Source organism: Dasypus novemcinctus, chromosome 8 (genome assembly GCF_030445035.2).
Source record: "Dasypus novemcinctus isolate mDasNov1 chromosome 8, mDasNov1.1.hap2, whole genome shotgun sequence".
Taxonomy (NCBI): Eukaryota; Metazoa; Chordata; class Mammalia; order Cingulata; family Dasypodidae; genus Dasypus; species Dasypus novemcinctus.
In genome coordinates this window covers 36,592,861-36,606,157 of record NC_080680.1, presented here as the reverse complement: position 1 = coordinate 36,606,157, position 13,297 = coordinate 36,592,861, and the positions used below count along the sequence as shown (strand labels likewise).

Sequence of the window (13,297 nt, the reverse complement as noted above, 5' to 3'; positions counted from 1 at the left end):
CCTTACCCTCTTTGGTTGTGATTTAATATTTATGAAGTGCCAGCCATTGAACATATGTTGAACGGTATATACCATACACCAGATGAGCTTGCTGCCCCCAGTAGCTATTGTGCTAACCTAACAAGCTCAACAGATGCTTGTTCTATATCTACTTTCTTCTTTCATGCTATTTTGGGGATGATTTTTAATCCCAATACTGTCATGATGAATTAGACAAAAATGTCAGGTTGTAATATTTATAGACATGAAGATAAGGCCCTCTGAAATCTTTTCAAAAGAGAGTCTGGGGTCCTTTCTAAGAGGCCCTGGCACCACCAGAGACCAATCCAGGTCAAAAATCCATGTTGGTTTGGTAGGGTTTCTCATTTCTTTGTTTTATTTAGTAGTTATGGAGCTATCATAATACAAGGGCTGGGAGGCAGAAAAGAGCAACAGGACACAGTATATCACAGTAGTTAAGTACATGGATTTGAATTAGACAGATGCAGTTCAAATTCGGGCTCTGTCATTTCCTAGCTATGTGAATGTGGACAAGTTACTTAACCCCTTTAAGGCCACTTTAGTCATCTATAAAACAGGTATAAAAATAGTAGCTTTTGAATCTTTGTAGGGTGGTACATAGTAAATAATAGCCCCTCTCTTTTCCAACCAGTTCGTGAGCCACCCAGATATAAGACAAAGAATAAAATAGTTGGAGGTCAACATGCCACCATTACGACTGTTGAAGGTGGTATTAAAGAATGTGACATCTCTCAATGAGCAGAGTGGGCTTCACAGCCAGAACTAACTACTCAGTAGCCTAGACGGGGACAGATGTCCCTCCGTAGGGCCAGAACACGGCCTGTGCTCTCTGTAGGTTGTCTCCTCTGAAGAGGAGGAAGAGAGGTGGCTCACAATGTCCCCTTCTCTTCATCCATGCTCTACTATTAGATTTGTCTCTCCTCCTTGGGGCTAGAGTGAATGCAGTAAAAAGAGGCTGGATATTACATTTATAGAACACCTCCAAATGGAAGGAAACAACAAGAACCAGGGAAAATAATTGTCCCTAACAGTAGCAAGGTCATGGTGTTCTTGTGAAGATTCTGAGATAAAGTAAGGTATTTGGCAAATGATAAATGCACAACAAAATTTGTTGATTGATATTATTCCAACTAGTATCACAAAGCATTAGGACTGTGGTACAGATCAATTACTGGGGAAAACAATGTGTGCTGTACCTATAGGAAAAATAAAGTTCAAAATATAACCTGTAAATCAGTGTGACAGGTGGTCCAGCCTGAAGGTTCAAGACAGGCCAGGAGAGTGGATTTAAAATACCCGGGGGGAAGCTGAGACCTGAACTAACTATCATGGAACAGGGTGCTGACAAATCCTGCCAATGCATCTTTGCCCTGGGGTGATTTCTGGGTTTTGGGAACCTGGGTTTTGTGTGTTGTCTTGTTCACACCTGCTTCTCCTATTTGAGGTTTCTATTAGTTGTTCAGCCCCCAATATTTGGGGGGTTGGATTTTTTTTTCTTGATCTGAAAAATGCAGATACAGGCAGGTATAGTGCAGGGTAGTAAATCACTTTGGTTTTTACCTACCTGCTACCCTCAGGTTAAGCCCATGAGCTCCTCTGAGACTTTTCCTGCTAGTTCTTAAGTATTAAAAATAAATTTGCCCCCAAAATTGAAAGTAATAGTTTTTCCAGATCTCCTTTGGGTTCTGAATTAAAGTAGGCATGAGCTTTATTTAGGGAAATTTTCTAAATTACTTTTCTTCCTCTGAAATTAGCATCCAAAGTATTTTCTTCTCCTCCTGCTTCTGTTTCTGCTTTTTCCTCCCTCCACCTTCTTCTCCTCCCTGAACTTCAAAGTCCCTGGGTTGGTATAAATGATATTAAAGGCAATTGGATTTCCTAAGATTCAAGACTGATTTACTTGATCTCAGGAGGCAGTCCAGGATTGTCAAATTATTATCTTCTCACCTCACAAAGCATAGTGATTTTAAGAAAGGAAGTCAGAGAGAATCTCAGAAAGTGCATCTATAGTAATAAGAAACAGTGCTAAGAGTAAAAGACACAGTGAATGAGAGAAAGATGAAGACTATTATAAAGGAAGCAGCTTCAGAATATGCCAACATTCTGCCTGGAAAGAATGTTTATTCAGACATTTTTGGGGAGATGGTAATTCCAACCCTGGCAGATAAATTTTAGGGAAGAGCGCTTAGTGTACAAATGATATGCTTGTTATGGAGAGTATTAGTATAGTCTTAATGAATAGAAGGTCGGGCAGATGGTTTGCAATGTCACCACACGTGCTTATCATTTTTGCTATGTGTGAGCTAAGACTCAGCCCCAGTGGTTTAAGGAGAACTGATCTAATTGTGGTTCAGGTGACTGGAAATGGAAACCTGCCAAAGCACTCTGATGTTTCAGATCTTCCCCCGAATATTAAGTAGCTCTTAAAATTGTAAATCTAAGGACACCATGAAGTGTGTTTTGATGTTTAAATCGATGGGCATTTCAATGGGCATTGATGTTTAAATCAATGGTAATGGATCCATGGCTCAGCGAGCTGATATTTGGTTAAAAATTTAGTCCATTTAGAAGTCACTGAATTTGGAATAAACCAAAAAAGCCACCAATCAATGTGGCAGCTGAAACATTTACTCTTCAGAGCAAAACAGTAGGGCTCATGTCAGAGCTGTCACCCAAGTTTGAAAATTAGCATCATTTTGTTATTCCCCTTAAAACCTTTTTCTTTGAGTTACTCTTCACAGCAATTGCTAAGTGGCTTTGTTGTTGGATTTTAGGGCTTGGCGCAATATTCTGTCCTCTTTTATGGCTATTACGACAATAGACGAACAATTGGATGGATGAATTTCAGGATGCCACTCTCCTATTTTTTGGTGGGGATTATGTGCATTGGATACAGCTTTGTGGTTGTCCTCAAAGCGTAAGTTTAATTTGTCTTTTGGGAAGCAAACATTGGTTTCTGGAATCAAACTGGGGAATAGGTTTGAGAATCAGATATGATTTTGTTGCTATTGTATGCCAAGAGGATGAAAAGTCTGTAGGAGATGTAATTAGTTTGAATACCAACACTAATGTCCAACTGTTGCATTCTCAAAACAAAAGGGTTGACCATCATCTCACTGCATCTGTGTAATGGTTGCATGCTATCCTGTGCTGGAGCATATATTTCTTTAAATGTGCCTTTTTGTATGTCATGGCGTGAATGAATGTTAAGGCAGGGAAACAGCTGCTGACCTTTCTTTTTACGTGTAGAGAGGTTTGCGACTTGCACAATCAGCTCAAAAGGCAGAATCTTTTGTTCCTTGTTCATTTTTTAAGAACCAGAATAATCATTCATCGAAAAAATTTTCAGCTGTAAGACAGCACAAAACGAATGGCCCCCAATGAGACCATCATGATCAACTGTGTAATCACGATTTGTCTTGGAAAAGGATTTATTGGTGCAGGGGGAAGGATTTCATTGGGGAACTGATGAAACTGCAATTCATTTTGTCCCTTGCCTGAGATGTCTATATACAATACCTCACTTAAAGACACTGCTAAAACCTAGCACAGTAATTTGAGACTGTGAATAATTTAGCCAATTTTCTGAACTAGCTTAGTAGACGAGCTGAGATGTCTCAATTAATGTCTCTACTCTTTATTTGTCACTATGCACAATGTGAATCAGCCTTCGCCTCAGTGCAGAGAAGTCCTTCTGCCTGAGGTTCTACAGGGATAAAGTGCGGGAGCTCTCGGAAGCAGTCTGTGACATGCTTTGTGGACCGCCCATGGCAAATGTACTTGTTCCCTCAGAGAAAAGGGTCGTATTTTTAATAGTTGTTAAGCCCTTTCAGGACTTGGGAAAAAAAGCCTTAATTGAGACCTCACATCCAATATATTCATCTATGGGAACAAGCAGAACCAGAGACTCCAAATAAAATATATCTGTTCTCCTGATAAATTCCTACCATATTCCAAAATCCAAGATATTGTCTAGTTTCTCAATGTATTGGTTTGGCTGGACTAGTTAAGAGCACCATTTACATGACCGAGGCCTTTATGAGTATCACTTCCATGACGGTACTTTAGTCTCTGTGGTCACTGGAGAAGAATGTGTTTTGCAGGTCCAGTTGCTCAGTGACTACAGAGGCAATGTGCCCTTGTGGTAAAGAGTGAAGGCTCTTGAGCCTTTCTGCCTAGGTTCCAATCCCGCTGTACCACAAACTTATACGACCTTTGACAAATCACTCAACTGCAGTTTCCTATATTTAATAGACATGTAATAACCCCCTTTTTTTAAAGATTTATTTTATTAATTTATTTCTCTCCCCTTTGCTCCCCCCCCCCCCCCCCCCCGTTGTCTGCTCTCTGTGTCCATTCGCTGTGTGTTCTTCTGTGACCGCTTCTATCCTTATCAGTGGCACTGGGAATCTGTGTTTCTTTTTGTTGCATCATCTTGTGTCAGCTCTCTCTGTGTGCAGCGCCATTCCTGGGCAGGCTACTCTTTCTGTCGCACTGGGCGGCTCTCCTTATGGGGCACACTCCTTGTGCGTGGGGTTCTCCTACTTGGGGGACACCCCTGCGTGGCATGGCACTCCTTGACCACATCAGCACTGCGCATGGCCCAGCTCCACGCGGGTCAAGGAGGCCCGGGGTTTGAACCGCGGACCTCCCATGTGGTAGGCGACACCCTATCCATTGGGCCAAGTCTGCTTCCTGAGGAATAACCCCTTTTTAGGATGGTGGTGAAGACTAAACAAGTTAATACATACAGAATACATACAGTATAGCTGGCATGTGGCTTGGCAAATGTTAACCATTTTATTAGTAATATTTCATAGGTTTTTTTGAAGAACCAGGCAAAGCCAGCATGGATAGGGTTGAGGCAAGACGATAACCCTAGAGGCAGGGCAAGTGCTTATAGTATGCACTTGAACATTAATAGATTTGTATACTCATTAGAGCAATTATCTGGCAGATAGATTTAAAGTGTCTAGAGCAGCATTGTGCAAAGAAGTCTAAGGCAAGCCACATATATAACTTAACATTTTCCATTATTAAAAAATTTAGAAACAGCAAAATTAATTTAATGATATATTTTTAACCATCCCAACATATCAAAAGTATTATCATTTCAATATAAAAATTACTATTGAAATGTTTTCTTTTTTTGTGTGTTAAGTCTTTAAAATCTGGTGTGCATTTTACACTTCTAGCATATCTCAATTTGAATGATCCACGTTGCAAGTGTTCAGTAATCACATGTGATTAATACTGCTAAACAGCACAGCTCTAGAGGAAGTGGCATCTTCTTTTGAATTTATTCAAAGATGCCACTGAGGGTAATTGCAGGGCACCAACCAATTCCACATTTTCTCCCTTGATGTTTCCTATATTATGCCAACAAAACCAACTTGGCTCTGGCCCCTCCCTTTGGCAATGGGCTTCTGATCACTCATTACCTGATTGGCAAATGGCTTCAGCTCATTGGTCTGTATATTGGAACAATTTAAAAGCAATATATGACCCCATACTCACCCTTACCCCCAGCTCTGGAGACAGTATTTGGTAGAAAAGGTATTTTCTAAATGACTGTGCAGAATCATTTATAATCTCCCTTCCCCCACCACAATCAAGTATACTCATGGAATAAACATGGGTGAATTTAAGGGATATGTCCTCGAATAGAGTAGACGGGAGTATGTGTTCTAAAATCAACTAGGTTACTGATTGGCTTTTGTCATCTTGATACCATTGCTTCAGAATCCATATCTACAAAATGAGGAAAATACCTATTGTGAAATTAACTCATGGAAATTGAAGGATAAAATGAGATAAAACCCAAAAGAGTACTTTGGTTGGCCCAGGACTTTCCCTATTTTAGTACTAAAAAACTCAAGTCCTGGAAACCCCTTCTGTCCCTAGCAAATGGGGAGGGTTGGTCATCCAAGTTTTATGACCTTCCTTCTTTCCTACCAACATATTTCCCCTAAACTCTGATGAGACTGTATCTCTGGTAATGAGGACAAGGACCTGCCTTTACCTTGACCTGGTTGGCCTGTTTAATTCTATTTTGAAGTTGTTCTTGGTCTATTGCCAAATTCCTTTGGAGTTTTATGGCCTTCATGTAATACCTGTGATCAAAAATTTATTAAAAAAATTAAAATTCAATAAATCAAAACAATGTCTTTGACTTACAAGACACTTGTATATCACCTGCCTACATTAAAATAATGGCCAACTTCACATAACATTTCTAAATAAATGGAAATTATTTTTTCCCCTTCTACCTGGATTTTCTGTGTTCTGTCTACTTTCTCTTCACTTCTCTTATACCCACTGACCTGGACAGCTGTTACTTTCCTGATTCTAGTTAAAAATCCTGCATGTTTCTTGAAATCCTTGCATGGTATCTTAGCCTCAAAATTGTCTCTTTCTTCCTCTCAATTTCTTTGCTGCAGGAAACTCCCCTAGTTAGATTTCTCCAGGGAAAGCAGTCAGAATCCCTCATAGACTCTGCCCTAATAATTTACTTCTCAGAGATATTTTCACTGGGGGTGACAGTGTTTGAAGTCTCTAATGACAGATTTCAGAACTTATGGAAGTCTCTAGAAGGGTAAGTGGAACTGGCCTACAGGGCAAGAAGTCCTGGCAGATTCCACAAAGCATATGACTATCTATTTTTCCTCAAACTATGGTTGACCTTGCTTAAAAAATGTCAGGATTTTCTGCTTTCAGCAGAAAAACAGTGAGCTATGACAGATTTAAAGGCACCATATTCTAGTGTTCCAGTTCATATTACTGCTAAATTAACTGCATCTAAAATTATGAAATTCAACATGAAAAATATTCATATTTCAAGCCTAGCCTGGGAATAACAGTGGTCCAGTATGACTCACAACCATTTATGAAGTGAGATGATATCAAAACCTATCATGAAGGACAAGGACAGAACTGAGTAGCAATAGCATTGCAAGCATATGATATGTATTGTACCACATGTGAAGCTCTGTGTGTTATATGTATTTATTTGGGGAGGCTCTTGCCAAGGCTAAGTTTACTTCCAGAATCACAATTCATTCATTCATTCATTTAATTAGTCTTGAGCACCTACTATGGACAATCTAGGGGACTAGCCAGTGTCTGGAGATTCACTGGTAAGTAATATAAAGGCTTTGCCATCATGGTGCTCAGATGGGGAAATAGACACTAAACAAATCAACAGCCAGTGGGTTGTGGCGAATATATTATGAATTTATATTTTTGTGAGTGTTAGCCATTGCAGTCCATATCCCCTTTTTTTGGTACTCTTGATGCTGAGTTAAACTCCTTATTCTTACAGGATGACCAAAAATATTGGTGATGATGGGGGTGGTGATGACAACACTTTCAACTTCAGCTGGAAGGTGTTCACGAGCTGGGACTACCTGATTGGCAATCCTGAAACAGCAGACAACAAATTCAATTCTATTACAATGAACTTTAAGGTAAAGATACAAATTTCCAAAGTCTTTTCTTGAATTTCTAAAAGTTAAATTGGGGCCATTCCTTATGGTCTTGCTAACAAAATATCTTGACAGTTAAAAGGAAGATTAGCTCACTGTTTCTGCCTACTAGGATCTGGGCAGGGTTCTGATAATGACTAGAAAATATTTGATTACCCAGGACTGCACATTAACCCACTAGGGCTTTTCTTCTCTAAATGCGGTAGTAAAATAATGCCATTGGTTTGAAAATATCAGACCATTCAGTAATAGGAATCGGAAATTTTTAATAATAGGACAGTGGTTGCTAGTTATTTACAGGAAAAGTTAGCTCCACATTTAAAATGACTTGAAAGCAGTCCTTTGTAGTTTTTCTTAAGCTGTACAGGAAAAGAATGTCTTGTAGAAGGAAGCCTATCCTCATTATTAGACAAATCAGATTTGTCTGCAATAATTATTCCTTCTTTCTCTCACTTCCCATCACTTGCTGGGAAGAGGCACCTGGTTTGTAGAATCACTGACTTAGTTTATATTTTCATTTTTCACATTCTGATGTTTGCAAAAATTATCCCTGATATCTTGAAACTCTCTGTAGCTCAAATATTCCTTTTTTTTTTTCTTTCTGTTTCGCTTGGGTACAGGAAGCTATAATAGAAGAAAGAGCAGCCCAAGTAGAAGAAAACATACACTTGATCCGATTCCTGAGGTTTCTCGCTAACTTCTTCGTGTTTCTAACACTTGGTGGGAGTGGATACCTCATCTTTTGGGCTGTGAAGCGATCCCAGGAATTTGCGCAGCAAGATCCTGACACCCTTGGGTGGTGGGAAAAAAATGAAGTTCGTCCCTGCGTGCTTTTTATGTGCTTAGAACCTGACAATTGCTACTTTGTGGGTTATTCTTCTATGGTGGGACATTATATAAGGCTACTCTTTACCTCTCCCCTTTCCTGCCCTTAGATTTAACCCCTCTCCTCTATTCTAGTCTTATTTCCAAATCTGAGTATGTGTAATTTTTCTTCCATTTTGTGACATTGTGGAATGTTAGAGTTGGAAGTGATCCTAAAACACATGTAGTACAACTACATTTTATAGATGGGGATGATATATCTCAGGAGATGAGGTGATGTGACGAGGGTCACAGAGTTAGAAGAAAATTGAGGGCTAGGACTTAAAAGTCTAAATTCCAAGCCCACCACTATTTCCATTACCCAAATTTCTTTCTCTTTAGATCCTGCATCTGCCATTGAAAGATCCAGCTTTTGCCTCAATTCTTTGGAACAGCTATGATAAATCCCTTGGGCCCTGTTTTAATTTACCTCACTGGAAATATTCAGACTGCTCTCCCATTTGGGGGAAGCATAGGCTTCCTTTAGTTTTCCATAAATATCCTTACTGCACATGTCCACCTACTCTCCACCCCCACCAAGTCTTACTCCCTCCTCTCCAAATGTTATGCAAATAAGGAAGGCTAGCTTTTTGCCAGAAACTATATTTTATGGTCATTATTTATCTTCAAAGTATAATGCCCAGTTAGTGTGTCTAGAAAGGAAGTTAGAGATAGAAATTTAGAATCAGGAAATCATTGATCATGTGTTGTTAAGTACTGTTCCTTTTCATAAAATGTTCTTGAGAACAATGTGGCATAATTTTGAACTTGGACATTTAGGCTGTGGGAAGTGTAGACGTATCAGGATATTTCTGATTATCCTGATGTATTATCACTGAAACTTCTGCAGAGCCTAATAGATCAAAACATTAAGAAAGTCTTCAAAAGCATAGGATTTCTTAGAAGAATCTTAGACTTCAAATGATATAACCTGTTTTTTAAAAGCTCTTCCGGAGAAAAACATTCTAGGTATTTCAAAATCTGTGACACTGGAGATGGGGACCATACATTTAAGAGACAATAATATCATAGACCTTTCATGAGAACCTGTAAAATGGAAAGCCATTAGGTAGAGGAAAGTTATTTATTTAAAACAGATAACCCAAAAACATTTATAAATTTGATGTCAAAACTTTTTCTTATCAAGCTGTTTTGTTCCATGGTTTATACTGATCATATATTTTGATAAATGAATCATATCAAAGGATAGATATTTGATTATCATTAAAGGATCATTCTTTTTGAGTACCTGTTTGACCTCCATCTTAGGAGACCCCTGAATTCTCACTTCTAACAGAGTAATTATGGGGACTCATGAGTAACTTTACAAATTAAATGTACTTGAATTTAAAGTAAACTTCTATAAGATTATGCAAGATATGGTAGGTTTTTTGCATTGGACTGAAATTATATCATGCTTATTTTGTGTCATGTCATGCTGGTTCTGAGCTCCTTTTGGCCGTAATCATATAATGTTATTAATTAATAAAAATTAACAAAACGTATTACAAATGATTTTCAAATATAATCTGATAGTTCTCATTGTTTAAAACCTGGAGTTCATGGTGGTGGAGGAAATAGAAACTGTTTAGTGATAATAGTTTGAGTCAGGTATTTGAGAAAGATTGTAGCCAGAGATATCTGGAATCTTTTTGAATTTAAAGGAATTTTTTTTTTCTATTTTAAAATTAGTGCATTCTGTGGCCTAATTTAGCTAATGTTACAATCATAAGCCAGGATGATAAAGACCACACATTTCCTATTTCCCATATTGCTATTCTTTTTTGTTGTTGTTGTTGTTTTGCCTTTGGCAATACAGATTTCATTTGTGAAATTTTCACAAATGAATTATGGATTTCATTTGTGAAACTTTCCTACCTTTGCTTCTATAAAATTAATCCATGTGTTTCTCATTTAGCTTCTCTGAATGTCTTCTGCTTTTTTTGGTGAAAACTATTGTTTTTCTTCCCCTAAACAATTTGCATTCCTCAAAGTCCAGCATTTTGTCTTGAGTCTGTCTTAGGTAGTTCAGCCATTCTAATCAATTGAACTAGCCCATATCCTGATGATTGCCAAATTACTATTTCCAGCTCTGATCTCATTCCTCAAGCAGATCCATTTGCCGTTTCTTAGGGAAACCTTGCTATATATATATATGTGCATCACCATATCACAATCAGTTACTATGTAGGACTCTGAGTATAGAATGATGTAAATTATATCTTTGGCTATATGGGGGAAACACCCTATTTTTATTGGCAAATACACAAGCTCATATACATGTATATCTTGAGAATGTGAGTTGACTATTGTCTTTGTTCTTTTATTAAGACCAAATTTAAAAATAAATGAAAAACTCTTTAGTTTTATAAAAGGGCAAAGAGAACCTAGCTGAGAATCTTGCAGACTTGTGGGGGAAAGAGGTCATTTTTAAACACCATTAATTGAGTTCATCCCTTGCATCTTGTTGTAGATGAACATGGTAATGTCCCTTCTGGGGATGTTTTGTCCAACTCTGTTTGACTTATTTGCTGAATTAGAAGACTACCATCCCCTCATCGCTCTGAAATGGCTATTGGGACGCATTTTTGCCCTTCTTTTAGGCAACTTGTATGTATTTATTCTTGCATTGATGGATGAGATTAACAACAAGGTAAGCTTTATGTCTGCATTGTCTTTGCCACCAGTGTATTGTTGAATCCTCAGTCTCAATGATTGCCAGAAATCCTTTGAAATCAGTGTTATCTTCATTTTTATTTCCATCTCTTTGCTTTCTAGATTGAAGAGGAGAAGCTGGTAAAGGCCAATATTACCTTATGGGAAGCCAACATGATCAAGGCCTACAATGCATCGCTCTCTGGAAATAGCACAGGGCCACCTTTTTTTATTCACCCTGCAGATGTACCTCGAGGTCCCTGCTGGGAAACAATGGTGGGACAGGTAAATAACATAAGCAGAAGTTGTCTTAGTCCACCACAGTTGTGCCAATGCAAAGTACCAGAAATCTGTTGGCTTTTATAAAGGGTATTTATTTGGAATAAAAACTTACAGTTCCAAGGCCATAAAAAGTCTGACTCAAGGCACCATAACAGGTGCCCTTTCACCAAATTCAGCTGTCACGTGTTGAAGCAAGTTGGTGGGCCATCTCTGCCAGGTCTCTCCTTCCGCTCTGAGCTTCCTCTTCCTCCTGAGCTCCATGGGCCCAGCCTCTTGAGGCTTCATGCTCAAGTGATCCTGCAGTCTCCTCTCTCCTGGCATAGGGCTCGTTTCTTTCTGGGTCTCTTATATCAATCTCAGCTGTTCTTTCTTCCCAAGGTCAGCCACAAGCTATCAGGCAAAGGGCTCATCTCTGCCTGGGGCTCAAGCCACTCAAGGCTTCTTTTTGTTACATGGCAGCATCAAAAATGACAGGGTTCTCTCTTCTGTGTGTCTTAGTGAGACACACAGTGGGAGTGTCCATTTATATCAGACTCAGCAAGGAGGTGGAACCTCAACCTGAGTCATGGACACTGACAGCTGCCATACAAAAAGACCTAATCTTAACAAGTAGTCTAATTAAATTCCCCTCAGTTGAATTTAATAGAATCAAAAGGTATCACACCCAGAGGAATAGATTAGTTTACAAACATAATCTTTCTGTTTTGGGGATTTATAAATAATCCCACATAAATAATGCCACAGAAGCATATGACTCATGGATTAAAAAGAGCAGAATCAATATGTTTTCCCATAAATGTGGCCTATTTCTTTATTGCTTATTAATAAAAAAAATAGCTAAGCTACACTAAATGCTTACCATTTGCTGGCTCTGAATTTCACCTATATTATGTCATGCAGTATTCACACCCATCCTTTATACCCATTTTGCAGTTGAGTATAAAGGAAGGATAGTTAAAATGGTGTGAGTAGGTGATTGCTATCTATTTGTGTCTGATAAAGCACCAAATTTAGATACAGGTCCATGTGAATATTCAACTAGAACTCTATTTAGTATTACTTCTTTGCCATTAAAAAAACAGGCTCTTTTGGGAGCATATACTAATTTTAGGAATGTCAATTTTGTCAAATAATTCTCCCTTAGGCATCTAAGGAAATACTATCTTAGGTTATTTGTTTTCACGATGATTATATAAATGTCCTCAGTAAGGGACCAGTGATATTTTACCAGAGAGAAAGAATATTTCATGTGGCTTTCTGTCCATTAAGGGAAACCCAACCCAACCCAATCCAACCCAACCAAACCAAAATTTAAAAAATCAAGTCTCTTATTTCCATATAGACCCTATTTATATTTTGAAAGCCTTCAATTTTATTCTGTTACAATTGACAACTCTAGTCTGCATTTTATAAATTGATTTGGGGCTTTAGTTCGTCATTGGTGACAGATGTTTTAAAATATATTTGTCACAGTGCTTCTGCTTGTTATATAGTTAAGCAACATGGTCTGTGAAATTATTTGAATATTTGAATTGTTTTTTCTCATGTACTTATTTTTAGCAAAATCAAATGAAATTTTAAAAATTAACTTTATTTTTATAAAGCTAATATAATTAAATCAATATGAATATCATTGGATGTCCTCAGCCTCAGTGTTCATCACTTTGAGCCAATCAACTGTGATTTCAGTAGTTGAGAAAAATAAAGAATAAGTATAAAATGCTAAACACATATTCATTGAAGATTGAGTCCAAAATTATAGTATAGTTAAGTATTTTATTTTGCTTTATTTTTTAAACTCTCAGGGAAAAGAAAAACCCTGCTACATGTGATTAAATCTTTGACATTCGGACATGCACATTACATGTTTATAGTAACATATTATGTATGAAAATAAAAGCCATCTGTACTTAGTAGAGAGATGCTTGTGATCAAGGGTGGGAGACAGAATAATGGCTTCCAAAGATACCTGTGTCCTGATCCTTAGAACC

The 13,297-nt window shown here is 38.0% G+C and overlaps 1 protein-coding gene across 1 annotated transcript in view; it reads left to right on the top strand.

The window, feature by feature from the left end:
- Positions 1 to 13,297, top strand: part of TMC1 (transmembrane channel like 1) — a 133,640-nt gene that overhangs the window by 83,420 nt on the left and 36,923 nt on the right. The window contains exons 9-13 of the mRNA XM_071216678.1: positions 2,796 to 2,938; positions 7,343 to 7,487; positions 8,126 to 8,320; positions 10,843 to 11,022; positions 11,148 to 11,309. Of these exons, the coding sequence (XP_071072779.1) occupies positions 2,796 to 2,938; positions 7,343 to 7,487; positions 8,126 to 8,320; positions 10,843 to 11,022; positions 11,148 to 11,309 (825 nt within the window). The remainder of the gene's footprint in view (positions 1 to 2,795; positions 2,939 to 7,342; positions 7,488 to 8,125; positions 8,321 to 10,842; positions 11,023 to 11,147; positions 11,310 to 13,297) is intronic.